Source organism: Haplochromis burtoni, unplaced genomic scaffold (genome assembly GCF_018398535.1).
Source record: "Haplochromis burtoni strain Fernald_Lab_line unplaced genomic scaffold, NCSU_Asbu1 Contig_110, whole genome shotgun sequence".
In the NCBI taxonomy this organism is placed as follows: Eukaryota; Metazoa; Chordata; class Actinopteri; order Cichliformes; family Cichlidae; genus Haplochromis; species Haplochromis burtoni.
Window position 1 is genome coordinate 1,560,630 of NW_024582471.1, and position 25,188 is coordinate 1,585,817.

The window sequence follows — 25,188 nt, forward strand, 5'->3', positions numbered from 1 at the left end:
ACTGACTGAGCCCTGAGAGAGGCAAGCCGCTGTGGAGTGGAGATAAGGCTACACCTGCCAGCCAAGCTCATCACTGTTTGCGATTTTGAGTGTGTGTTTGTCTAAGCCTCTTTCCGTGTGTGTCTGTGTATGTTCCAGTCCCAGGGTTGAAAAGATAAGTGGCTCTAAGGAACCCGAGTGTAAAATCTCAGCTACACCGAACCCCAACAGAGATGAAGTGAGACAGCACAAAATGAAAAATACATATTCCTTTCAGAGTGGATTAAACTATAAAAAGATAGACAGAAAGGTCATTTCCTCCTCAAAAGCAGCCAAAATACCTTCCAGCTCCCAGACATGTAGCCACATCACTGAAGAGTGAAGCCACAGCAGAGACCTGTGGATATGTTCTCACAGTTATCTTATATTTACAACTAATTAGTGGTTTAATTAAAATATACAATAATGCTCAAAAGTCTATGATCAAAAGAAATCTTCTCTTGACTACACTGTAATAATCTGCTCTAAAAATAGTATAGTATATAAATGATGAATTAAGCACTTGTTAATACCTGATTCATGCTTAACAATGTAACATTAATATAAAGTGCAATCAGAAGGCTTCTAACGTATTTGACTTTTTAAAATTAATTTGAAGAAAAGTGGTTGAATATTTTGGTTTCCACTGACTTTTTTTTTTTATAACATTTTGTTCTCAAGCAATTACACAATGTAACTGTATAATTTGTAAACATTGTAGTCATGACAACCTTTCTTAAAAACTACAAACCCTTTGATTTCTGTTTACACGGTGACTGATGTGTTTTAACTTCATGTTTTATATCGCATAAAAACCATGTGTATAAGACAAACTACTGATAGTCTCATGATTGAGATAAGGACAATTATGAGACAGTTTTGTATCAAAGAATGGTTACAGGCTACTAATGTCTTAGTATTTCCAAATCTATAAAAAAAAAACACATCCGTGTATATGTGATCTGTGATAATGAAAATATCACATTTTATGAGAAATGGTGGCAATAATATGATATAATCTAAAAATCCTGCTGTAGAAAATTATGAGAAACTCCTCTGTGATTGAGAAGAAGCATCACAAGACAAAAAGTCTGTCATGATGACAAACAAAGACTGCATTATGACATGACTCTTATATAAACGACAGGCAGGAAAGCTGCACATGTGGAGATCGGGGGGTTTTCTTGTGTGTTTGTGATCATGTAAAGTTTCATTCCTAATCTTAATAATCAGTGACACAGGCAGGTTACCACATGTTACTGTTGTTTCCCACTTTTTAAAGATCATTCACCTTTAAATGACCTTTTTTTCACTCTGTTTTTAACATTTGTAAAACACAGTTCTCCCTCTACAAAGAGACTACACATCCAACACATAATCATATGTCTGTAACCTGCTGTTTACACAGGACCTGAATTCATAAATAGTCCGATAAAGTTTGTCTCTTTTTTCACCAGAGGATGAGTGATCACGCACACACACACACATCCACAGTCAAACAGAAACACACTTTGTACTTACATTTTGTTGACTGAAACTCTTTGTTGTCTGTGCAGCGCTCCATTTCTCTCTCTTTCTCGCTTACTCAGAAAATGACAGGAAGTGTAAAAGGAAGGGAAGTTGCTTCTCGCTTTGTGTACGTGTTTTGAAATGTTGCGGCCAGCCTCTTCTTAAATTACGAACTCTATCGTGAGAACATCAAAAAGTCCAGCGACGGCTTCTCTGATGGGCAGCGGCACGAGTGTGAATGGATGTGTTTGCTGAAAACTCGAGAGGGAAGAAGACACCACGAGCCACGAGTCATGCCTGTGCCAGTGTGAACAAGTACCTGTGCCTGAGCGCGTGTGTGTGTGTGTGTTTGTGTGCGTGATCTTATGGTACAACCATGGCAAGAGCAGCACTTACTAAACTTCTTCTCCTCGTGATTCTTGCCTTCATCATCTGCCTCCCGGAATTTTTCACATTTTACCAAGGTTGGTCACACAAACAGCTTCAGATCCACATTAGTTCATTCTGTGTGTGTGTATTGTGTAAATGTTAGAATGTTATCCACCTTTTGTTCAAACTTTGCATCAAAGTAAAGCTTTAGACAACGTTCGCTTGATTTGCTTCCTCTTTACACACATTGTCTGTGGAAAGACCTGTCTGTGTCGGTCTAAGATTATAAATCAGACCCAAATATAGCTCCATACAACTCTGACTGACAGCCCTTTTGAAAAGGTTTCCGTATTGTGTTGCCTTGAAAACACGTTTCTTTATGAGAGCATCTCGGTTTACCCTTGTGCTCCTGCCGTCTTTGCCTTCAGTGGTTTTTCTTTTTTGTCTCTCCATCTGTGTCTTTCCTCATCTGTCTCTTTCTGTCAGATACAAACTGGAGGCAACAGCTTCCATTTCGAGATCTTGCTATGATTTATAGCTTGACAGCTCGTTCTTTGCTGCTTTTCCTCTTTATGCCTGCTTCTGCTGAGAAATCAGTCTGAATTTTGCCATGTTCATTCTCTTTATCCTTGCAGTAACAAAAGTGAACTTCTTCTGCCTTCCCTACCGACCCTGCGAACAAGGAAATCGGGTGAAAGAGGGAGAAAATGGAAAGGCTGGAAATGATGACGCTAAGAGAGGCCATATGTGTGACCCATCTCAGACTCCAGATCAGGAAAAATGGGAGCAAGCGTGCATACGAGAAGATCAAAGCAATACAACAGATTCGGCTTCAGACGTCAGGCGAGGCAGAGATGATCCAAAAGCGAGGTGGTTCATGTGTGAGACAGACATGGAAATGGCAGAAGTACACAGAAATATCTCAACTTCAGGTATTCACATCTAGAGACTCAACAACATCTGCTTTCTGTTTAGAAAAGCTTGCTACTGCCTGAAGTCCACACCGCTGAGTGCATCTGACCCGTACTGTCTAGTGTGTTTGGCTAGTGTGATTATTGAGTGCCACGTCTGGGTGCGGTTAAGTAAACTGTGCCCTGGTCTGCTTGAAAAGGTGGTCCAGGGCATGCTTCAGTTAGACTCTTAGCGTACTCTGTGTACGCTCTTAAGACTTCCAAGGTGAATCATAATGACTCTAGGATCCATCACATTTGAAAAGTTTAAGCTAATTAACAACTAATTAATTGTTTATTAAAAGTGACTTTTTATGGTTACCGTCACAGTGAGGACTCTATGCAGTCCTGTGAAAAAGTAAGTAGATCCCATGATTCAGTAGTTTAGCAACAATAACTTGAAGCAGTTGTTTTCTGTATGACTTCATCAATCGCTCACACTGGACACACTTTAAAATGCCATTTAAGTTCATTGAGGCTTACGAGCATTAATTTATGCACATTTCTCTAAAGGTCTTGCCACAAGATTTCAGTCATGTTCAGGTTTGGACTTTGATTGCAACAGCTTAACCCTTTTGTTTTGCAGCCATTCTGTGGTAGTGTGCAGTCTGAACCAAGCTTTAGCCGTTAGGCAGATGGCCTCACATTTCACTCTAGAATACTTTGGTGTACAGAGGAGTTCAGTGTTGACTTACTGAGTGCAAGATGTGTCGGCCCTGTGGCTGCAAAAGAAGCCCAAGTCATCACCCCTCCACCACTGTGCTTCATAGATGTTATGAGGTGATATGCTGATATGCATTATGGCCTAACATCACATTGGTCTCGTCTGTCACTGTTCCTGAAGTCATGATCAGATGCATTTTTGCAAACTAAAGCCAAGCTGCATGTTTCTTAAAGAGAAGAGGGTTTGTCCTGGGACTCTCCCAAAAAAGCCATATTTGTTCAGTCTATTTCTCAGTGCATTTAACATGCTAACTGAAGCTTGTCAAATCTGAAATATACCTCTGGTCTGGTCTGGTGTATATTTTTGTATTTGCTCCTACCTGTTAGTTGTGAGATTCGCACCTTTAGCAATATTTGGGTGAGAGGTTGTACTGTTTTTTCAGCTAGTGTTTAGTAGCTTAGTAGTGGAAAGGTGCATCCCAGGTCTTAAAACTGCAATTCCTTGAACAGCCACTTGAGGGTGGATTTACAAGCAAGTCAGCTGCTACAATTTCCCATGTAAAATAAACTTTTTTATAGCCTTGTACAGGAAAAGGCTTTTAGTCTCTAAAACTTCATGAAAACTGTACAGAGGACAGCTGTCACGAAGTTTGCCATAATTCATCTTGTGTTTCTGTTGTTCAGCAGACCATCAGAGGTGCAACGCTTCCAGAGAGAACTGATCGCCTTCCACTAATTAAAGAATCTAATTAAGCTTTAAAATATGAGCATATTAACGTGAGCGTCACTGTGAGCATGTTCACAGGCTGGTGTTACTTAACTCTGAGCACAACTGTGCACGATTAACGCCTCAAAAAGCTGCTTACGCTGCCTTCTCCAGCAGACAATATAAGCCTTTTACGCTCCAATCAATACATTCATGCTATTTATTCACCCACAGCTTACGAGTCACATCTGGAGGTGTCAGCCGAGCTTCATCTGCCCAACGCAGAGACCCTGAATCTCACCTTGTACGGCCGCAGCAATCACAGTTCCTTACACCTCTACCCACCTGAGGAGGAGGAGGAGGAGGAAAATAAGGGTGGTGATGAAGGACAGAGGAAGGCATTCTACTGCTGTCTCCCTTTCCTGCCCAACTCTGAATCGCCCAATCAAAGCCGCTGTCTCCTTTGGTTCGCCAATCAAACGGTTTGGAATTCAACAGCAAAGGAAAAGCTGCCATGGAAACGGACACAGAAAGGTTGGTGTCAGGCGGATGGAGCTGGGCTTCTTTGATCCCCACGCAGCAAGTGTGGCTTCTCTGTAAGATGGAAAGGAGAGGAAAGAGGAGACAATAGGAGACAAGGAAATTGGCCACTCAGTTTTCATTTCATTCCAAGCTGCCCACTCTCTCAGTCCACAATGGAGTCATTCTTTTTAATAGAAGAAATTTCCTTCAGTTCTTCTCCTGACTTTTTGTTTCTCCCTCTTCCTCTGTACTACATGATCAGTCATACTTTCCAAAACTACAGTACATCTTAATTTACTGTATCTCTAAGCCTGTATTGATTTCTTTCTTTCTGCTCTGCTCTCCAAAAGTCCCTCATGCTTAAGACATTGATTAAGTAATATTTTCCAAAGTGCATAATGAAAGCTGGATATCCATTTCCTTCCAATTTTTCTGCAGCACCTCCACCAGACCTTTCCATTTATGCTTTTCCCTTTCTTTGTTCTTGTTTGTTCATTTCCTCTTATTATTTATATTGCCTCTTCTATGTCTTTTATCTCTTTACAGTCCTCCTTCCTTGCCGGTCTCTTGCCTTCTTATCCTTCCTTCTTTTCTTCCTTCATCCACTCTACAGTTTCATGTATTTTATTTTCACATGGCATGAATTTTAGTGCTGGAATGACTGGGATGGATTTTTTTTTCTTTAGGTAAAGAGGTCAGTAATGAAAATAATACATAATTGTTTCAGACTCTGCTTTGTCCAAAATGTTCCTCTGTTTTCCAGATGAGTGGCAGTGTGCGCTCAAAGTGGTCTGGCTGGCTCTGCTGTGTTTGGTGTTGCTGAGCATAGTAACGAGTGTGATCGGACAAATCTACAAGAAAAGGCGTTTGTGCAGTAAGAGACAAAAAACAATCAAACAAAAGAAATCACTCGTTTTATGATGCCACAACTGAAGAAACAAACAAAGTCAAAATTTGAGTTACTATTTTAAATTTCTAATTAAAAATGAAAAACTTTGAGTTTGTATTAGTGAGTTGAAAGTTTGGACTTATGAATATAAAAAAGGCTTGGCTTTGTTTTTCAGTGGTGGAAACAGGCATCCTAAGACATGTTTTTTTCCTCTGCCAGGGAAGCCGAAGGTGCACCCTGATGGCTTCAACTTAATTACTCAGCAATTAAATGGTAAGCCAGCAAAATGTGTATTCTGAAGTTACTGTACACTAGATACGTTTGTACTTCACTGGATTTCAATATTGTGAGTGCTTAAAAATATCCAACTTTAAACAAGTTCACCTTTTGCTGAAGGGCAAGACTGAGCGTGCAAACTGAGGTGCACATAAGAAAAAAACAACAACCATTTACACACAAAGATAAAAAGCAAACTCTAATTATAACACAAGAAAAATGTTTAAATGTAGCATGTTCAGCAGCAGTGGTCTGTCCAAAGGTGACTGACAATGTGCAAGGCAAAAGTGCAAAAAGTCATGTTTAGCGCCGTGACGTGAGACTTCCTGCTTCTATGGTGAAAGACAAGCTTTTTCTCCTGGCCGCATATTGCTATCAGAGCCACTGCTTTAGACTAGTTTCAACCACAGTGCAGAGAACTTAAAAAACAATTATTATTATGAGAAATTCTGAAGTGATTGGTTTTGTCATATTGTACAAAACAAAGGTGAAACCAATGAGGGACAAGATCAGAATCAAACTGAAGCAAGACTCATGAAAAACTGACTTCCACACCCAAAAAGGAAATGACAAAGAAATGAGTGTCTAACACTGAGGCATGAACACTAAGAGGAGGCAGACTCAAGGGAACACAGGAAGCCTCAAATTACAACCCCCACTAGGATTTTCTCAGTGCACATGTACCAATACACAGCCCTCTGTGACATTTCAACCAGCCCTCAAGGACAGAATACACTACCATACAGTTCATTCACCCACAATATATAACTTAACATCAAATATAGAGGCAGAACCAAACCAAGGGAGCATAATCTATTCATCAAACTCAACAGTCACCTCAAGGCACTTTATATTGTGATAATACAGAGAAAATCCCAACAATCAGACTTCCCCCTATGAGCAAGCGCTTGGTGACAATGGGAAGGAAAAACTACCTTTTAACAGGAAGAAGCTTCTAGCAGTCCAAGTATCAGGGAGGGACAGTCGTCTTCGACAGTCAGTGAGGGGTGAGGACAGGAAGCCGCTCCGGAAGAGAGACAGAGATTATTAATAACTAATGATTAAATGGTGTATCAACATAAGACTCAGCCATTCAATGTTAACAAATACATCTGGTGTCAAGAAATGCCACCTCTCACTGTAATGGTTAAAAAAAATGATAAGCCATGGCTTACTATCAACCAAAAACCAGTGTGTTAGATCTCTGAACAAACACACTAAATGTGTATTTAATCTATGTTTTCATTTATATGCTGGCTCTGTACATGGTCACTTTTAGAAATCCTGGTCTGTGAATAGTCTGTATTGTCTCTGAAGTATAATATATTAATAATATACTAAGTAAACTAAAATGTATTCCAGAAGATGAGAGTTACAACATGTTTATGCTACTCTTTTATGTAGACGGTGCCAAAGAAACAGAAGTCAGCCCTCCTGAAGGTAAACTGCTCAATAAAAACGCATTTACATCTGCGTCAACAGGTTTGGAGATTCTAACAAACTCTTTTTGGTCCAGCAGGGACAAACCTCCACTTATACGGGTTTCATACCTGGTCAGGTCAGTCCTTTTAATCAGTCAACATCATTTAATGGATCTGTTGTTTCACTGCTTTCACCACGTTAATCTTTTTCTTTTTTTTTACCAAAATGGATAGGGCTCTCACCAATTAAAGAAGTTGACAGTCAAAGTAGGTACACACACACACATGCACCTTTTAGAAAAATGAGTCAGATCACAAACACACGTTCTGATTGTCCTCACGTATACTTTTCAGATGACATATCAATGTTGATGGATGGAAATGCTGACCACTGCTATACTGGTAAAGTCTTTACTGGAACAATTGTACAGGTTCAAAGAGAAAGCTGTTGGTGGTTATGACCACCAACAGCTGGTTGATGACTTTCAGATACTCTTGCACGCATTCAAGACTTAACTTGGCGCCTCTTCATGCAACCAAAGTTTGATTAATTATATGCGGTTTAGTTTTTAGATGCTATGGATCGGCCTTTAGTCCTGTCCTTACCAGCGTATTGCTGGATACGTTATTTGAAACTGCTGCACGGTTGGGAACCACATCGCCCTTCATTTTCATACGTGTGTGGTAATCTGCGAATGGTGCTACGAGAGCTCAAAAACTCCAAAGTGTAGCTTTAAATATGATGGACTTAATGCATAAATACAAAAAGTATACCAATGTGTAGCTAATTATCATTGAATTGTTTGCTGTATTAGGCTGTTCTCTTTACGTAAAACGTAAACATAAGGTCAGAGGTTAAATGTGATGTGATATTTGGATGTAAATTATAATGTGATATTTAGAATACACATACACCAGTATCATTTCCTAAATGTTGCCAATACAAACAAAGGCAGTCGTAAAGTTAAAAGACATTTTATGATGTTTGACCTTATAAAATACACACAACACTTATAAGAATCATAGTTTCTAAGTTATAAGGCTTTTTGGTAATTTTGGACCTATACATCATTATTTTGACATTGAGGATTGTGGTTGATGTGAGCCAAATTTTGAATGGATTGTTAACACGACTCCATTCTAAATAAAAAACGTAAAGTTTTATCGGAATTCATTCAAAACTTTTTGAGTTATGGTGTTTACAGACAGAACGGCATGCACACTTCCAAAAACGTAATCTTCCAGGCGGAGTTAATCGTCAAAAAATTCATCTCAGTAGACAATTACTGCAGAGTATCAACACATCAGAACCCTTTTAAAATGTCATCTAACAGTGCGCTCGGTGCCTTTTTTCTGTTGTCTTTAGGTTTTCTGCATCATCGCAGCCATCCCTCCGTCAGCTCCATCAAAGATGAGCCTGCTCGATGACAGGCGAGCAGCCGGAGGAAGCTGGAGGAAAACAGCCGCCTCATTTACCAGCATTACTAATGGTGAAAATAAAGATATCTGAACCACCTACATGTGCTTGTGAACTTATTTTCAGCATGTCATCTCGGAAGCTTTGTCTATGTTAGCACTTTATTAGAGGACAGTCTCTACACATTATTAAACTATCAAAAGATAAATAAATGGATTGGCCCTCGAACATTTTTCACCCTGAAAGAACTAAATTGTTTTGTATTCTGAGTCAGATGCATGGCTGATAAACAGCCTTACCCCGTCTGGTTATAGCTGAAAGGAGCCAAAACATTTTGACAGCACTGACTAATATCTTGTTTGCTTAATAGCTTTCCTTGCCAGCATCCATGTATCTCTAAAACTGAAGAAGAAGCAGAGGGAGAGAAATATTTATCCTTCAGAGATCGAGGTAACTGTGGGCTAAGCGCTATAAAGTAATTCATCTCAAATTCTGTAGAGACGGCGGTTCAGAAGGAGGAGAAAAATGTAGAGCATAGTTGAGATACAACACATCTGACACATCTCTGCGGTGATGTGTGAGATGAAACCGACATGGTATACATTTCTGAATGTTGGAACGCACGATCGAAGGCTTTGTTCTGGAGTAAAAACATGTAACCTATGTGTGCATGTAAGGCTGTCTTTGGGGTGTTTAAAGTGGAATCACACAAAGTGTACAGCAGGTCGAACGCGAGTAACCACCTGGTTTTATTTCACCATAAAAACATTAAAGGAGCCAAGCTCGCTCTGCCAGGAAGTAACTAACTCCAGATAGCAGCACCTGCAAGGCTCATGTCTTACTGTGAATTTGCTCTTTTTGCAGTCAGTCGTACTCAACCATCTGGAAAACATCTGTATTTGCAGCACATTTTCAGAATTATTAAACCCAATCGCTACTCTTTTACTTTTATGGCGTAAGAGGGAGACATGAAAAATATTTTAACTTATGGGTCATTCCACCTCATATCGCTCATCACATTTTTAGATCATTGTCTGCTCAACCACCTGTGTATTGCTTGAAAATCTAATGGTTTAAACTTGGATGACTATAATCTAGCTGTGAAGTTTCAGCCTCGTGTATCAAATACTTTTTTGGACATGTTTTGTTTTTCTTTTCTGAGGCAATGTTTCAACATGAATATCTCAAAAATGTCCAAGATAAAAGCCTAAAACTTTCTCTGATCTTTCTTTCTCCGTAAGATAGAATTAGGGTCTGTAATTTGGAAACAATGCTTAAAAATGTCTGGGTGGATTGAGCAAACACAACAAGTTGCACACTAGAGACGTCAGCTCATAATTTAATATGAAAGAACAAATTTCAGGAGCTTCCAGATGTAAGTCTTATTATAACGGAGAAAGTTATCTTGTAAAGTATATGCATATTTGTTATTTTCAAGACCCACTGGATGAGTCTAATAATGATGTTTAATTTTGAAATATACAAAAATGCAACAAATACTGATTTTTTCTTGTACATACAAATAAATATTGCACAATGTTGTATCTTTAAATTTGAATGCAGACTGGAGCTGGTCGAGCAGATGGCCCACAATAATTTGAGATAAATTGACCCTTATACCAACAGTTTTGCAGAATGAGGCAGTTTTAATGCATATTTATAACCAAAGAATCAGAAGTTACACTCAGTTTCAGCAAAGATTGCTGTGTGCGAGTTATACAATCCACATCTACCTATCGTGTTTCAATAACCTTTAAAGTGAGTGAACAATGAGTTAGCTCATTGTTTAGCAACAAACAGACGCACATGATGGAGTAATTCCGGCTAAAGAGCTCAATGTCCCCTTTAGGATTTAGCAAAAGCCAAAATCAGAGTTTAAAGAGAGTCAAAATTCACTAAATGAATGATAGTGTTTAAAAGGTGATACATAACACAAGTGTTCACTATTTGCTTCCACAAAAAATGTCTCTAAAATCAGTTATTGCAGGTTTGAATTAATAACCCCCCCCAAAACAGACAGTTTTTGTTTTACTGGGGTAATTAAATGTTTTATTGTTATTTTGTTGCTGTATTTCACACTGTTTGGTTTTGGTGCAGCCAAACTAGCCGATTCCCTTCAAAAGGCTGTGGTTTCACTTTTAGTGTAGAGAGTGGTATCGCTCATCTAATTCAGTCCAACAACAAGACGCAAACAGAAATGAATTAACCGACATCACATTAGTAATGTTCACAACAAAAGATGGAAATAAAATATAAGGTAGTGTTGTTTCATATAATTTAACACAGAAAACAAAATAAGTATGATATTACTATATATAATCACTGACGCTGGTATTTTATCTTAACCTGCAATTAAACAGTCAACACAACAGACACTCTACTAGTGTTAGTCTATGTTTTTTCCTGTTGTGCAAAGAAAGCTCAATGTACAATAATGTAGAGTTTGATCAGTACAATCAGTAATATTCTGTTTTTTGGTTTTGAGGCGTGGACGTCATTTTGGTTTCTTAAAGCAAAACATCAACGGCAAAACAGGCAAAGTAACATTCAGAGACACAACGTGGCACAAACACACAAACAAAGCGTATGCGAGCTACCACTACGTGTGTCAGTTAAGCTGGTATCTTCCTGATGATATTCTCTGTGTTCTGTTACTATTTGGCACTTAGTGTAGATTAAAGCACTTGTTCTGGTGACTCTATTCTCTATACTTTACTGTACAACAATAGACACACTGGCAGGCAGTTGCACAGGCAGTGTTAAAGCTGAATCTGTGCTGCGGCCTCTGTGGCGGGTCGGCAGTGTTGGCTCTGGATGTGGGAGATCTGCAGGATGGGCAGCAGCAGCTGAAATGCATTCTGGATGTAGTTGGTGCTGTTGGAGCCCTGCGGATAGGAAATCATAAGTAGATGTAGCATAGTGCTGAACAATATATATGCATATATACATATATGTATATAATTGAGAGTTTCAAAGACTGATGGCTTGGGGACAGAAACTGTTCTCTTGCTATTCTGCTCCAACAGCTGTAAATCCTCTAGCTAGACACCTGTAGTGAGAATAATCCATGATGGGGATGGATGGAATATAACAATGCTACATGTGCACAGTTTGTGTGCACAGCTCTGGATGTTTCTGGTCATCCAGAAATTCCTCGAGGCATTAAACAGGTGCTTTGCTTACAAGAAAACAATGCCTCCTGGCATCGCTGTCACAGAGATATAACAATAAAAATGAGGAAAGATTTGTTTCTAGAGATGCAATTTGTAAAAAAAAAATGCATTCTGAAAAATGTTGAACAAGTCTTTAAACGCTGTGTGGATCTCGTCTGAGTGCCTCTTAAAACTCAGTTCCCATTGCATTAGTGATGATGATCCTGATCATTTATCTGTCACTCATCATGAGACTGCTACATCATTAATTTTATCCATTTTTATTTTTATTCACGATGTTCAAAGTAAAAAAATCTCACCTCTAGCAGCACACTCTCTACCAGTGGGTTCAGCTCTTCTGCTTTCCTCTGGCCCTAAAAAAGAGAGGCAGTGACACTCGTGAGATCAATAAAAGATGATGGAGTAGCAGAAAAACACAAGTACAAAGACAAAGATCAAAAATTATTTTACTACTGTCAGCAGAGCCTATGAAAAAACCCCCAAACAAACAAAAGAAACAGTGACTTGATCCAACAAACAAATACTCACACATCAGCTGTCTGATATATCTCCTGCTACATCTAAAAAGCTCTGCTGTCACTGAGTCACGTTGTTGTAGTGGGTGAAATGTTTTATTACAATGAATACGACCACTGTATTTATTATGAGTCAGCTCTACAGAGACTGCTCTGTTGGCATAAATACTCATTAGAGCACCCCGTGTGTATTCATACAACTTAAAATAGGCCCCAACTGAACTAAAGTTAAACCCCAATGGATACTTTTTGACAATAACAAACATTATTAGAATAGTCACAATCATCCCTAATGTTCACACACCCACATGCACACACACTCTCACCTACCCCAACATCGAGCAGCGTATCAGAGAACTTCTTGGCCAAACACTCCACCTCCTTACACATGGCACATGTCAACCTGCAATAAGAAGAGTGGATTTGAGCATGCATCACTCCTTGGAGTAGTGATACTATCTCTTCCTTGACCTCTCTCTACCTCACAGATACACACACACAGACATGCAGACACACATTATGTGCAAATGGATTATTTCTTCACATTTAGTTTTTGCTAGCTCTTTAATTGTAGACCTAATGCCATACACACCTAACTGTTCTTATTTTAGTGCCCCTCAATCCCCTTTTCTCTCTGTCCTCCTCTCTCCTTGGTACCAGGGGGATTCACCCAAATGATCCTGGTAAAACAGATCCTTATCAAAGCCTTCCCCAAGCTGCAGTATCTGCCCTAGCACAGGGCCGAAAAAAAGGAAAATCAGACCCTCTAACTGGACCGACTTTAGCTTTGATAACAGCACGTTTTTCATAAGCTTATGCACACGTGAACTGTGCAACGTTTATTTTCATCATTTTTGACCAACATCTTGTGTTTATGATGAGCGTGTTGGATTGTTACGGCAAGTTATCTCCAGCACATCCCAGTGGGGTTAATGTCTGGAGTCTGTTGCGTCTAATCCACGTGAAAATGACGTCTCCTATTCCCTGAACTCCCTGAACCACTCTTTTACAATTTGAGCCTGATGAATCCGACCCAAGCACATTGGAAGAAAACATTTACTAAAGGAAAAACCTGGTCATTCAGTATTTTCAGGTAGTAAGCTGACCTCAATTTCTGAACCAATCCCAGATCGTAACACTGCCCCCACAGGCTTGTACAGCAGAAACCAACACGATGAATGCATCACTTCACCCGCCTCTCTTCTTGCCCTGATGCACCCATCACTCTGGAACAGAGTAAATCTGAACTCATTAGACCACATGACCCTTTTTTCATTTACTCCGATCTTTATGCTCCCGAATATACTGAAGCCCTTTTCCTGATTAGCCTCACTGATAAGTGGCTTTCTTAAGGCTACACAGCTGTTTAGTCCCAATCACTTGAGCTGTTCTCGCACTGTGTGTGTGGAAAGGCTCTTACATGTTGATTTTTTATCATTTCATTCCAATTTTAGCAGTTCCAACAATCTCCTTAGTTGTTTTCTTCGCTTGACACAGTCCAATAATTTCAGTGAAACGCAGTAACAGCTGACACGGTTGTCTAAGAAATGATAAGCTCTTATGTATTTGCCTAGTTAAATCCAGGTGGTGACTTGTCTTTTGGCCAGGCAGTGTATGCGACTGTTTCAGTCTTCTTTGCTTGTGAACCTAACCTCAACAATCACAAATGCCAAATCCCAAACATTTCCATTATTTCCCTTAGCAAAGACATAACAACAGCTTATATTGATCTCCTGGAGGCTTACCCTAACCCGTACCATAACCTTGAACCTGTCAAGGGGATACCCACAGAAGGAAGTTCCCACAATGTAAGTGTGCAATACAAGTACACATTCACACACATACCTGGTGAGGACGTGTGCCTGGTCTCTGGCTGGTTTCTCTTGCTCCTGGCCGTGGAGGATGAGCTCCGCCACCTTGTGGAGCTGCTCGATGCTGCGAGCCGTCACTTCTGCCAGACTGCTGACCGATGACAGGTAGATGGCCTGATGAGAGGAAGGTGAGGGTATACACACACACACACAGAATAAGTGATTCAAATCAAATAAGGCAGTGACAGCAGGAAGAAAAGGTGACGGAATTTAAACTTGAAAGCAGAAGTCATAACAGTGCAGATGAGACGTCACCTCTACAGATATGGGGTCGCTCTCCTTTGCCTCTTCTCCTCCCTTCATCTCCTCCTCCTCGCCCTTCTTCTCCCCCAGCTCTTCTCCGTCTTTCTTCTTCTCTTCCTTTTTGTTCTCCTCTCCTCCTGGCTGGTCCTGCGTTTCCCTGCCAACTGTCTCTGTAGTGACAGGTTGTTCCACCTTGCTCACCCAATCATGGGCCCTCATTCGAGCCTGGAGATGCATAATTACCACTCATCAGGTCTGCATGAAGACACATTCCCACCCTGATCCTGATGTATGCTAATTAGATGCATATACATGGATATATGCTAATATTGGTTTTTATATATGTGAATGTGATTATGCAGGATGGCTTTAGGGGCTGATAACTTTTAAATTAGCTTTGCAGCAGGATGCAGAGTTACTATGTTGAGTGTAGATGCAAAGATGTGTATTTTTGTAGCTTTGTGGACCGTTTTCTCAGAGCAAATAGGAAGAATGATTGGTGGTTGTTAGAATATTCCTGGTACTAAACTACACTATGGAATTTGAAATGCATGATTTCAACACAATTTCATAATAAAACGAGGTATAAACTAATACTCATAACACAGCTTTATAGAAGAAAAATCAAAGATTTTCTTTCCAAATCAGAATCATATCACTATGTGAAGGAAACTATCTGTGCATTACACCTACAGGAGTGTTTATGACACCCCAGAAAAAAGACAACAACCCTTCTCCATCAAACTTTAGAGCAGGCACGATTCGGTCAGGCAGGTGGTGTTCATGTGGCACTCGCCAAAGCCAGATTGATGATGTATTGCTTGCGTGCTGCTTCTCAGCCACAGAAACCCGAGTCATGAAGCACCGGGCGCAGTTTTTGTGCTGATGTCGAAACCCTGCAGTTACTCAGTCAGCAGAGCACTATGTGCCTCAGCACTCTGCAATCCTGTGCTGTAACGTTACGTGACTTGCGGTGATTCCTAAATGCTTCTGCTTTGCAGTAATACCACTTACAGTTGACTTGTTGCAACAGCTGAATCAGAGTTGCAACACTGGCATTTCTCTATCACAGTGCCACCTTCAAATTCACAAATGTTTGTAAAGGCAGGCTGCCTTTATATACCTGTGGCCACGAGACTGAAAACACCTGGATTCATAAATGATGTGGCTCAATACCTTTGTCCATATAATGCAGAATGATATGACATTCAGAGCACAGACAGTATACTGGCTACTTCCTAGACTTCTGTACAATCAGACCTCTTTTTGAAACCAGAGGAGTCGCCTCCTTCTGGACATTAGAGGAAATACAGGTTTTAGGCAATTCAACACCAGCTTCGCTTTTCAGCCACACAACTAAGGTCTGTATTTTATACACAGTCTGTGATCTAAAGGCTCGTCACAGACAATGTACCAGAAGGCAAAAAGGCGCTTCACCCACTGATGGTGCTGATGTAAAGTAGTAAGTGTCAGTAACTTAACAACCAGTGTTGCCAATAAAAAAATATAAAAGATTGTATTTATTATTAAACTGTACAATTTACAGAAAAGACTTAATTTAAAATTGATAGCAAAATGCAGGATGGATGGATGGATGGATGGATGGATGGATGGATGGATAGATGAAAACTACTGGCATCTGTGTGAGTGAGTCACCTTGTTGAGTTTGTCCGGCGTGGCGGCAACATGAAGTTCAAAGAGCAGCTCGGTGAGAACACTCACAAACTCCTCGCCATCAGCAGCTGATAAAAATGCACAAAAGGCATGCACCACCTCGTGTCAGTTTACTTAAATACACAAAGCACGTGTTAAAGTGTGATGCTACATGCATTTACACCACATGTCAGGAATCAGTCGATTTACTCCATACTGAGATCACGAAGCGTATATTGTTGTTGTCATGCCAACGTAATTCAAACTCCTGTGTATAAATTACAGCTGGAATTGTAAAACATGCAGATTCGGCGCCTGGATCTTATGGATTGTTTCTGTTGGCTTTTCTTGAGTCTGCAAATGTGTCGGTGGCCCCTGAACACCAAACGCTGGATCAGGCATCCTGTTCAACCCTCCAAGCAAAAGGGCGCCTGCCTGCTTGGAGCTGTGCACCTCCATGACATCCCCTGAAGGTGCCCCTCACAAACCCTTTAAAATGTAAAGTGGTGAGATGTGACGAGACCAAAACTTGGCATCACACTGACACAGTTTCACTCCAGTAGAACATTTTCTACTTCTTTAGCAGATTAGGAACAGTCACCGTCATCGCTGATTCCCGTAAGGATCCAAGGTTTTCAGGGCTTTTAGGAAGAGGAAATATAATTTGGGTAAGTTCTAGGATGCAGAGCATATAAGATTATTTGACATGAAGCAGATGTTTAAGTGAAAATTTGGATTCTTGAACTCTAATTACGACATAATATCACAGATTGATGTGACTTGTCAGAGTCATAGGAGAGTGAATAAAACAAAAATGTCAGGTCAGATAATAAGACGTTTGGGATCAAAAGGGTGGCTGATCATAACCCTAGGTAGACCTACTTGTCAGGTTAGGTTACCTGTACCAGTGACGATATTAATGCAATATTATTAGAGGCTGAACTGGGTCAGAACAAGAGAGTTCAAGCAAAGGAATGCTATTTTTTAGTTTATGAGGAAAAGGTCCAGATTTTCTTAATTTATTTTTTTTTCATGGAGTTTAGATGACCTCCATATAAACAAAGAAAAGAACATATTTTTGTGTGCTGACAGAGCCTGACTCAAGGATGACAACGCAGTTAATCTGGTCACGTTTTCACTGAAGCCAGGCAGTGTCTTTCATCTCGTTATAAGATGCTAAAAGATCATCCTGTATCAGTAACAGGAGAAGGAGGGGTACTCAGGCCATTTTTCATAAGTTTGTTGCCTCATAAGAAACAAAGGAAAAGTCATTGCCTCACTTTTTTCCTGCAATGTTGCTGAAACTGGAGAAGGCTGTGTAAACGGCTTTAAACAGCAACCAAATACCACAGGATTAGTCTTTGTGTCTGAAATTGATGGAGCACGCTTTTAAAAAGCACTCTTTGAATCTGCACAAACTAACTTTCTGCACAACTGCACAAACTTTGGAAAGATTAAAACTAAAATAAGTGAGCTAAAGCTCCCTGAGGAACAACAGCAGGCTGCCCACAGCCAGCATCAGAGATAAGCGCAGTCATGAGTGTGTTCAACACCAAACCCTGTTTTTAACAGTTTGGGTTATCATTTCCCATCCAGGTGCCTCTGATCCCACATTATCAGGAGTCCCAAAGTCTGTCAAAGGCCACCTGATCCTGGGTCAGCGCTAAGGGACCACCTCCACCTACAGCAGGTCTAGCAGTCGATCTGGGTCACTCACATAAGGGGGTAGAACAGTGTAATTGGGAACTAAGATCACCGTTATCCTTCGTCTGTCCTCCTCCTTCTGTCTCCATATCCTCCTCTTCCTCTTGCTTGATGAAAATCTCCTTGATGTAAATCAGCTCCTTCTTCACCTCCTCCTGCTCCTCTTTGGTCAGGGAGGAGAGGAAGGCTTGAACCTAAAATCACAGCTGCAGGTAAACTGCTTGAAACAGGCAGTGTTTCTGAAGCGCTTTCTGTATTCCCGACACTCGTGCCTTACCTTTGCTTCACTCTCATTGGACAGAATCTCCAGGGCCTCCAGGTGTGACAAGCCCTGGTAGTCATCAAAAAGAATACCGTAGTGAGCTGTGGGAGCACTGATAGGCTGGTTACTCAGACGGGCCCGCTCCTTCTCCTTGGCTTCCTTCAACATCTGAAAAAAGAAAAAAAAAACAACAACGATATAAGTTAGCAGGAACACCAAAAGCACACACTACACGCAAACACACACACACACACACACACACACACACACACACACACACACGACACACAAGTTTCAGATTCATTTCTTATCTGACAAGATGAGATGAGATGGTCAGTTGCATGCCTGACTAAGTGACGCGGTCTTTTGCATCAGAGTTTTGGTCTTTTTAAAACCCGGGTCACTCTCTGCAAGAACAGTCATGGTCTTCTTTCCAATGAACTCCAAGGCATCCAAGCCTCCACTGATCACTGACTTACCCTGAGAGACACAGAGAGACAGATGCAGAGCGAGGAAGGGTGGGAGGGGAAAGGCAGTTCAGCAAACTACAGTAGCCTGTTAAAGAAAACAATAAAAAAACAAAAACAAAATAGGATTGACCAACAAAATTGTAAATTTAGATTGCACACTTTTATAAAATGTTGTAATTTAAATAATATCATACTGAAAGTTTGCATACTGAAAACTAAATGAATTCAGTTAAAAAAATATGAGCTTGCTCTTGGTTTATTGAGGTCCATGAGCGCCAAAATGAATGAAATAAATACATTGTTAACTAATTAAATGTGTCATGAATCAATTAACCCTTTAAATCTCAGTCAGTTCAGTCAGGAACAAAGAGGGAAAAAAGAAAGTGAATGTTTTTGCAAAATATTTAAGTAGGATTGTAATTTTAAAACTGCAGCCTTCTGCCAAAAATCAAGAGATCATTGCTTACAATCCATAACAGCTCACAACTGCTTCCAGTCTGATTTTCAAAGCACAGATGATGTCTTTAACTTTAACTGCGCTCCTTCACACAGCAGGAAATCGAGAGGCAGAGGCATGTGTTAATGAGAAATATTTCAGCTTACTAAAACTGTGAATTAGGAGGTACTTAATACGTAACACAAATAAATAAATCGTTGACAGCACTGAAGGGGCTCGACTATTCTATCGACCTTGGCTTGCCATCGAACACAGATTGAGGAATGCCGCAGGGAAGGAGAGGAGAGGAGCTGGCAGCGACATCCAGAGGAGGATCAGTAAATCAAGGACTGTCTTCTGCAGCGTGGACGCTGTCTGAAGTCATCACAGTCAAGCACTCTCACCAATCTGAGGCTATAATAGAGCTGTGCTGTGTCTGCTGTAACTCTATAGGCTAAATTAGTTAAAGGGTTAACTAATTAAATAGGTTAAGCTCTGTAGAGTTCATTCTTTTTAAAATCTCACTTATATTTTGAGACATCTTATTAAACAGTTTATTTTGGATTAACCTGATTTTGTAGATTAAATAAGCCCCACTTTCAGAGTACTTACTTCTATTTGCATCTACTTGTCTGCTAATACTGTAGCATTCAGGGTTAATAGGGAAGCTTTTCAATTATGTTTGCAGTTCAGCAGCAGTTTTATATGCTTATACCTTAGGAGCAAAACTGTGACACCACTAGTGCATTATACTGATCACTGACTTATCCTGAGAGAGACAGAGAGAACCTGAAATCTAAATATTTAAAAATTTTGCCAGGAGGAAGGAGAATGACTGAGGGCGACCATAAAAAACTCTCACTAAGTCTAAAAGTCTCAGGAGACTGCTGTGGATCTGATTAAACTGAACGACCTCCAAACATTCGGTAAAGCACATCATCAGAAACAAGCGCAACTCCATCACACAGACAGCTCTGCTGTGGACACCAAAGTGCAAAAGAGAGCGCCCTAAGGCCACACGGCAGCAGACTGTCGAGGCGGCATTATGGGCACTAAGAAAACAAGACGACTCTTCATATCTGAGTACATGACTGCCTGGTGAAATGCATGATTTAATCGCCACTAACACTCTTTCATGACATGGTTTGGAAGCTTCATCAGATGGATACCTTTTGTGTGTCTCTCTGTGCGTGTATGTGTGTTCACTCACAGTGTTTTGTACGGCATGTGTGATTGTAGAGAAAACGCCCCTGCTAGAAGCTGTGGCTGCAGTAGGAGAAGACGACTCCCCGGAGTTGGACAGGTCAATCTCTCTGCTTTCGATTCCTCCTTCTGTCTTCTCCTCCGCTCCCTCCTCCTCTTCCTGTGCCTCCTCTCCAACTGAGGTTCTGTGGAGACGAAGTGCCTCTCCTGCCTTCACCTTTACTGAGGTCAGGCTTTGACCTGCACACAGAAAGCAGCAAATTAAAGACTCACATACATGAGGAGAAGTAGACATTGATGGTCTATCTCTCCTGCTTGCCAGCGACATTTCTCATTACATATATAAAAACACATGGTCCTATAATAATCCTGGCTGAAATCTATGAGCCAATTTTGAAACCGCAAGAATGATGGCAGAAGTAAGACAAGAGATAAAATGTTTCTTCACTTGCTTATGGAAGGACTCTGTGCTTGTCTGTTACTATCACCTTGCTATCAGGTCCCTGCTACTGCAGAAATACCGTACCAGCGATTTCTGAATCGCTACACATGAGCAAATACACATATAGATATTGTTAAAGTGTTTATGTGATGACAGTGTGTATTTTCAAATTGTGCATCTTGGAAAACATTGCTGCACCACAAATCGTGTACAGATTTGGGTGCAACAATGTTTGGGTCCTTTCATAGTTATGGTGTATTTGACATTCCTGTGTTGGTGTTTGTGCATCGTCATTTGTGCAACTGACCAGTCATGTTGCTGTGATGTCACAGCTGTGCAATGGAGGGGAAAAAGAAAACAAATAGCTCTGTTTTTATAAAACACCCTCCTGGAATAAATAGTAAGCACTGCAAGTGCTTTCTTTATTAATTTATACAATATAATAAATTTACTATGGAGTTAGGTTTTTGTTAGCCAAATTTAACTCATGTTAGTTCGCTAGTAATAGCTTTCAATAGCATTAGCTACCTTCTCAGTTAATGCTAACTGTACGCTCACACAACATCACTGGTCAGTTTCAATGTTGACCCTGGACCAAAATTATTATGGTGACGCAAGAACAACATCAACATGGGGATATCAGATTGTGCCACAGTTATGCACAACTGGCCAATCACAGGGTGAAATGTAATTCAGTTCAATTCTATTCTATTCATACAGCACCAAATCACAAGGCCACAATGCGCTTAATATTGTAAGATAAAGACCCAACAATAATACGGAGAAACAATCAGATGACCCTATGGGCAAGCACTTTGGCGACAGTGGAAAGGAAAAGCTCCCCTTTAACAGGACGAAACCTCTGGCAGAACCAGCTCAGGGAGGGACTGGTGGTGAGTGAAATGGGTGTAAATGTGAAGAAAAGAATTGGATGAGAAAAACCTGGGACATACCCACTGTGGAGGTGGCAGTGGTCAGAAGAGATTTTCCCCATGAACTCCAAGCTCCCCAACCTTTTTCTTTGTCCAGGAATGACTTCTGTGCGCAAATATCCATCATAGGAAAGGAATAAAACTGTTAACTGTTTGGTCTATAATATGTGTGAAAGTACAAAACAAATGACAATCACAAATCTCTAAATACATATCATAATTGCTTGTTTATTATTACATATTTCAAAATGTCAATATGAAGCTGTATTATACATAGAAAGGCTGGATCTTAGCTTTAAGGAAATTCATGTATCATGAAAACAGAAAATAGCAGTTTTCATCAATCAAAATAACTAACGAGAAGTTAATAGGCTTTGGCTTTGTCAAGCTAAAAGACAGTGTAACACCTTCAGTGTCACTTATTAAAGATTTCAGTGATTGTATGTACATATTTGAGCCTGTATATACAATTTCCTGAATAAAAATCCTAAATATATTCAAAATTCTTGTTTCTTTGAAGTTCTTTAAAACTGTGTGAAAGTGTATCTATGAGACATTTTCCTCTCAGTGCTTTGTGTCAAGGAAACATAAATCAAACTTCAGCTTGTGAAACAAACCTCCACATCTTCCTCTGCAGCCTCTGTGTCTGGCTCCAGGCTCACTGGTTGGTCACATTCAGTCACCTGACTCTCTGCAGGAGACTCTGGTTGGTCAGCCTGACCCTCTAATGTCTCAGAGGTGGTGGTGTTCTCTGTGGTCGACTGCTCTTTGGACTGATCAAAACTCTCAGGGGAGAAAAGAGGCTGCAGTGGATCTGCAGGGCATGTACCGGCTGCTGGTACATCCTGACCGAGGCTGGGAACAGGGTCGGGGGGCTGAACAGGTGGAGGGGTGGGGTCTGTGGAGGGGTCAGCATCAGAAGAGGCAGCCTGAGACATGATGATCTGCAAAAAGTTGGATTTTTAGTGGAAAACTGCTCATCTGTGTCTTTCGTATAAATGCACTTTCCCTAAAACAAAAACACTGTTTATACAAATCTAGGCATAAAGTGGAAACACTCAGTTCTTACATGTTTTATCATGTGTGAAACTCTTGAGGCCTGGCACATTCACACAGCGTTTAATTATTAGTGTGAATTAGACTTTTCATTGGGATTAACTTTAGTGACACTAAACAATGTTCCTCAAATTATGAAGTACTAAGAGTACCAACTGTGTAAACTGTTCCGTGCCAAAGAGGATTGAGGAAAAAGTCAATCAAGCTGTGTCTGTATCCCACACATACATCATAAGAGGTCTGATTGGGCTAAAAACATCTGGCTTTAAGGACTGGGAGCTTTTTTCTGCAGCTCACTGTACTTGCAATTGAACATGTTGTAAGGGACTTTTGTTGATAATATATAATGTATTAAATAACAATTAAAAAACTGGGGTATATAGAGACTCCTGGACCATTTAAAGCAGGGGTGTCAAACATAAAGCCCGGGGGCCACAATTGGCCCGGTGACGTCTCGAATCCGGTCCCTTGGACAGCTTTAGAAAGGGGCGCATAGATTTTGAACTTTTGACTGAATTTTCATAAGTTTCACAGATTTTCCTATTGATAAAGACCAACCACCTTCATTGCTGCAATTTTACACAGGTATTATTAATTTCTCTGGTCCCACCCACTTAAGATCAAAATGGGCTTTATGTGGCCCATGTAAAAGGAGTTTAACATTCCTGGTTTAAAGTGATGTAGAATAAGTATTTTTTTAAAAAAATATATAAATAAAAATGAAAATCATAAAAAATGACAACTTGGATTTCTACCCCATCCATCCCTCTCAGTCACATGCAGCAGTCCCTGAAGACACACCCAGACCCCCTTCTTACCGGTCACCTGCTCCTTACCCAGCTCAGCCCAGGCCAGGTGAGAGATGTAATCTCAGGAATGCCTGTCTTGGGTCTACACTGGTGCCTCAGATTTGGCTTGGGAATTAGTGATTGACACCATTATTTAACACACACCATTTTCAGTGCATGGGAGATCCACGTTTAGCCACTGTGGCATCAACAACCAAAGGGACTCCACTTGAGTGGGTATCTCTTTTATCTCACCCTGGTTTTTACTTAAGGTGCAGTACCATTTATTCTTATTTTTGTTTTCTTTTTAGCCCTTTATTATTTATTTAACTTATTTATTTCCATATCTTAAAGTTGCAGTTTGTCTTTGTATTTTCTCTTTGAAGCATTCTAGGGTGCAGGTGTGCATTAAATAATCTGTAAATAAAGAGTCGAGTTTCTATCTTATTCTAAACTGTTGCAGCAACGAACAATTATCCCGATTCTCTAATAAACACGATGGATACTATTTATTTTATTTGGCCTGGAATTAGAGACATTTTCTCGCTATTCTCTCCTTTTTTTCCTCTTCTCGTTCCCTTCAACCTCCCACCATATGGTAGCAGATAGCTGTCCCTCAATGAAGCTAGATTTGTTGGTCGCTTCCTATTAAAAAAGAGTTTTTCCTTCCCGCCATTGCCAAGTGTCGTAAATAAGTGAGTGAGGTTTTAAATGTGATTTTTTTTTTTTCATTAAAGCTGCAGTAGAAAGTGCCGTGAGGGGAATTGTTGCTGTGAACAACTAAATAAAACTGCACTCAACTGAAAGAATTTTGACAACACAGAATTTTATATGTGCTATAATTAAAGCGACAGTACTGCTGGTCATTTCATGTCCGATGTTGCCATCTTGTGTTCAGTTGCTGTACTCAGATGCATATGACTATCACTCAGTGATTTTATTACTGTTAAAAGGAGTTTTCTGCCAGAAAAAGGTCCTTGTGCAGAACGTTTTTTGGTTTTTTTTGTTTTTTAAATCAGAAGAGCTGGTGTGGTTAAAAATAATAATTAATATATATATATAAAACTTCACAAAATAGAAAAATATGTTTTCACCCACACAAAAAAAATGCTTTAAACAGATACTGGAAACCACGGTCTCATAATTCTCATTTTGCATTTTGAGCAGTAACAATAAGCTTGCACTTTTGACATAAATTATATAAACATCTTTTCCTCTGACTCATATAGAGCGTGACAGCGTGACAAATAATAATTCCCTAATGCTAACACCCAAGTAAGGATGTATTAAAGACTGCCCTGCCTTTTTAGTGCGATTTATAGCATTAATGCAACGTGACAGCATAGGCAACGCTGTATAAGAGACAGGCAACAAAGAGCACTGTTATGCTCCACTTTCACGCTAACATGAATGGATGTTTCTCACTTCCTAAACACATACAAACACACAAAAACAAAGCGATGCAGCAAATTTATGAAAGACTAATCTCAAGTTGAACTGCAGTTCTTCGCTTGTATAGTCAAAGGAAAATTATAAAGCTGGGAGACAGTTTTGTTTTCATGAAAGTGACAGTGCAGCTCACCCGTTTGGTGCCAGCCAGCGGCTCTTCCGCCCCGCCACGTCGGCAGGACGGTGGTCTGTGACTGCGCCAAAGAGTAACAGCTGACAAGAGAGTTCTGTGCCTCGGGAGCGGCTCTGAT

The 25,188-nt window shown here is 40.2% G+C and overlaps 2 protein-coding genes across 3 annotated transcripts; one reads left to right on the plus strand and one right to left on the minus strand.

Moving 5' to 3' along the window:
* The first annotated feature begins 1,592 nt into the window (after nt 1-1,592).
* Nucleotides 1,593-10,138, plus strand: LOC102296899. Of its 2 annotated transcripts, none has more exons than XM_005928310.3 (10): nt 1,593-1,991; nt 2,532-2,828; nt 4,450-4,749; nt 5,501-5,611; nt 5,846-5,899; nt 7,307-7,342; nt 7,422-7,460; nt 7,558-7,590; nt 7,678-7,725; nt 8,690-10,138. In XM_005928310.3, exons 1-10 carry the CDS (start codon nt 1,904-1,906, stop codon nt 8,749-8,751), a joined length of 1,068 nt encoding a protein of 355 aa, XP_005928372.1. In that variant the 5' UTR covers nt 1,593-1,903; the 3' UTR covers nt 8,752-10,138. The 2 variants fall into 2 exon arrangements, with proteins under 2 accessions (XP_005928372.1, XP_005928371.1); XM_005928309.3 differs by having other exon boundaries at nt 1,594-1,991; nt 7,419-7,460; nt 8,690-10,136.
* A 228-nt stretch (nt 10,139-10,366) lies between these two features.
* Nucleotides 10,367-25,141, minus strand: fam114a1 (family with sequence similarity 114 member A1). Its single transcript, XM_042223410.1, has 13 exons — nt 25,071-25,141; nt 22,262-22,588; nt 21,666-21,750; nt 20,278-20,510; nt 18,507-18,641; nt 18,177-18,329; nt 17,952-18,093; nt 16,199-16,284; nt 14,555-14,767; nt 14,274-14,413; nt 12,759-12,831; nt 12,213-12,266; nt 10,367-11,625 (listed from the first exon to the last, which is right to left on the minus strand). The coding sequence occupies exons 2-13, from the start codon at nt 22,580-22,582 to the stop codon at nt 11,500-11,502; spliced, it is 1,761 nt and encodes a 586-aa protein (XP_042079344.1). The 5' UTR covers nt 22,583-22,588; nt 25,071-25,141; the 3' UTR covers nt 10,367-11,499.
* Between the last annotated feature and the right edge of the window lie 47 nt (nt 25,142-25,188).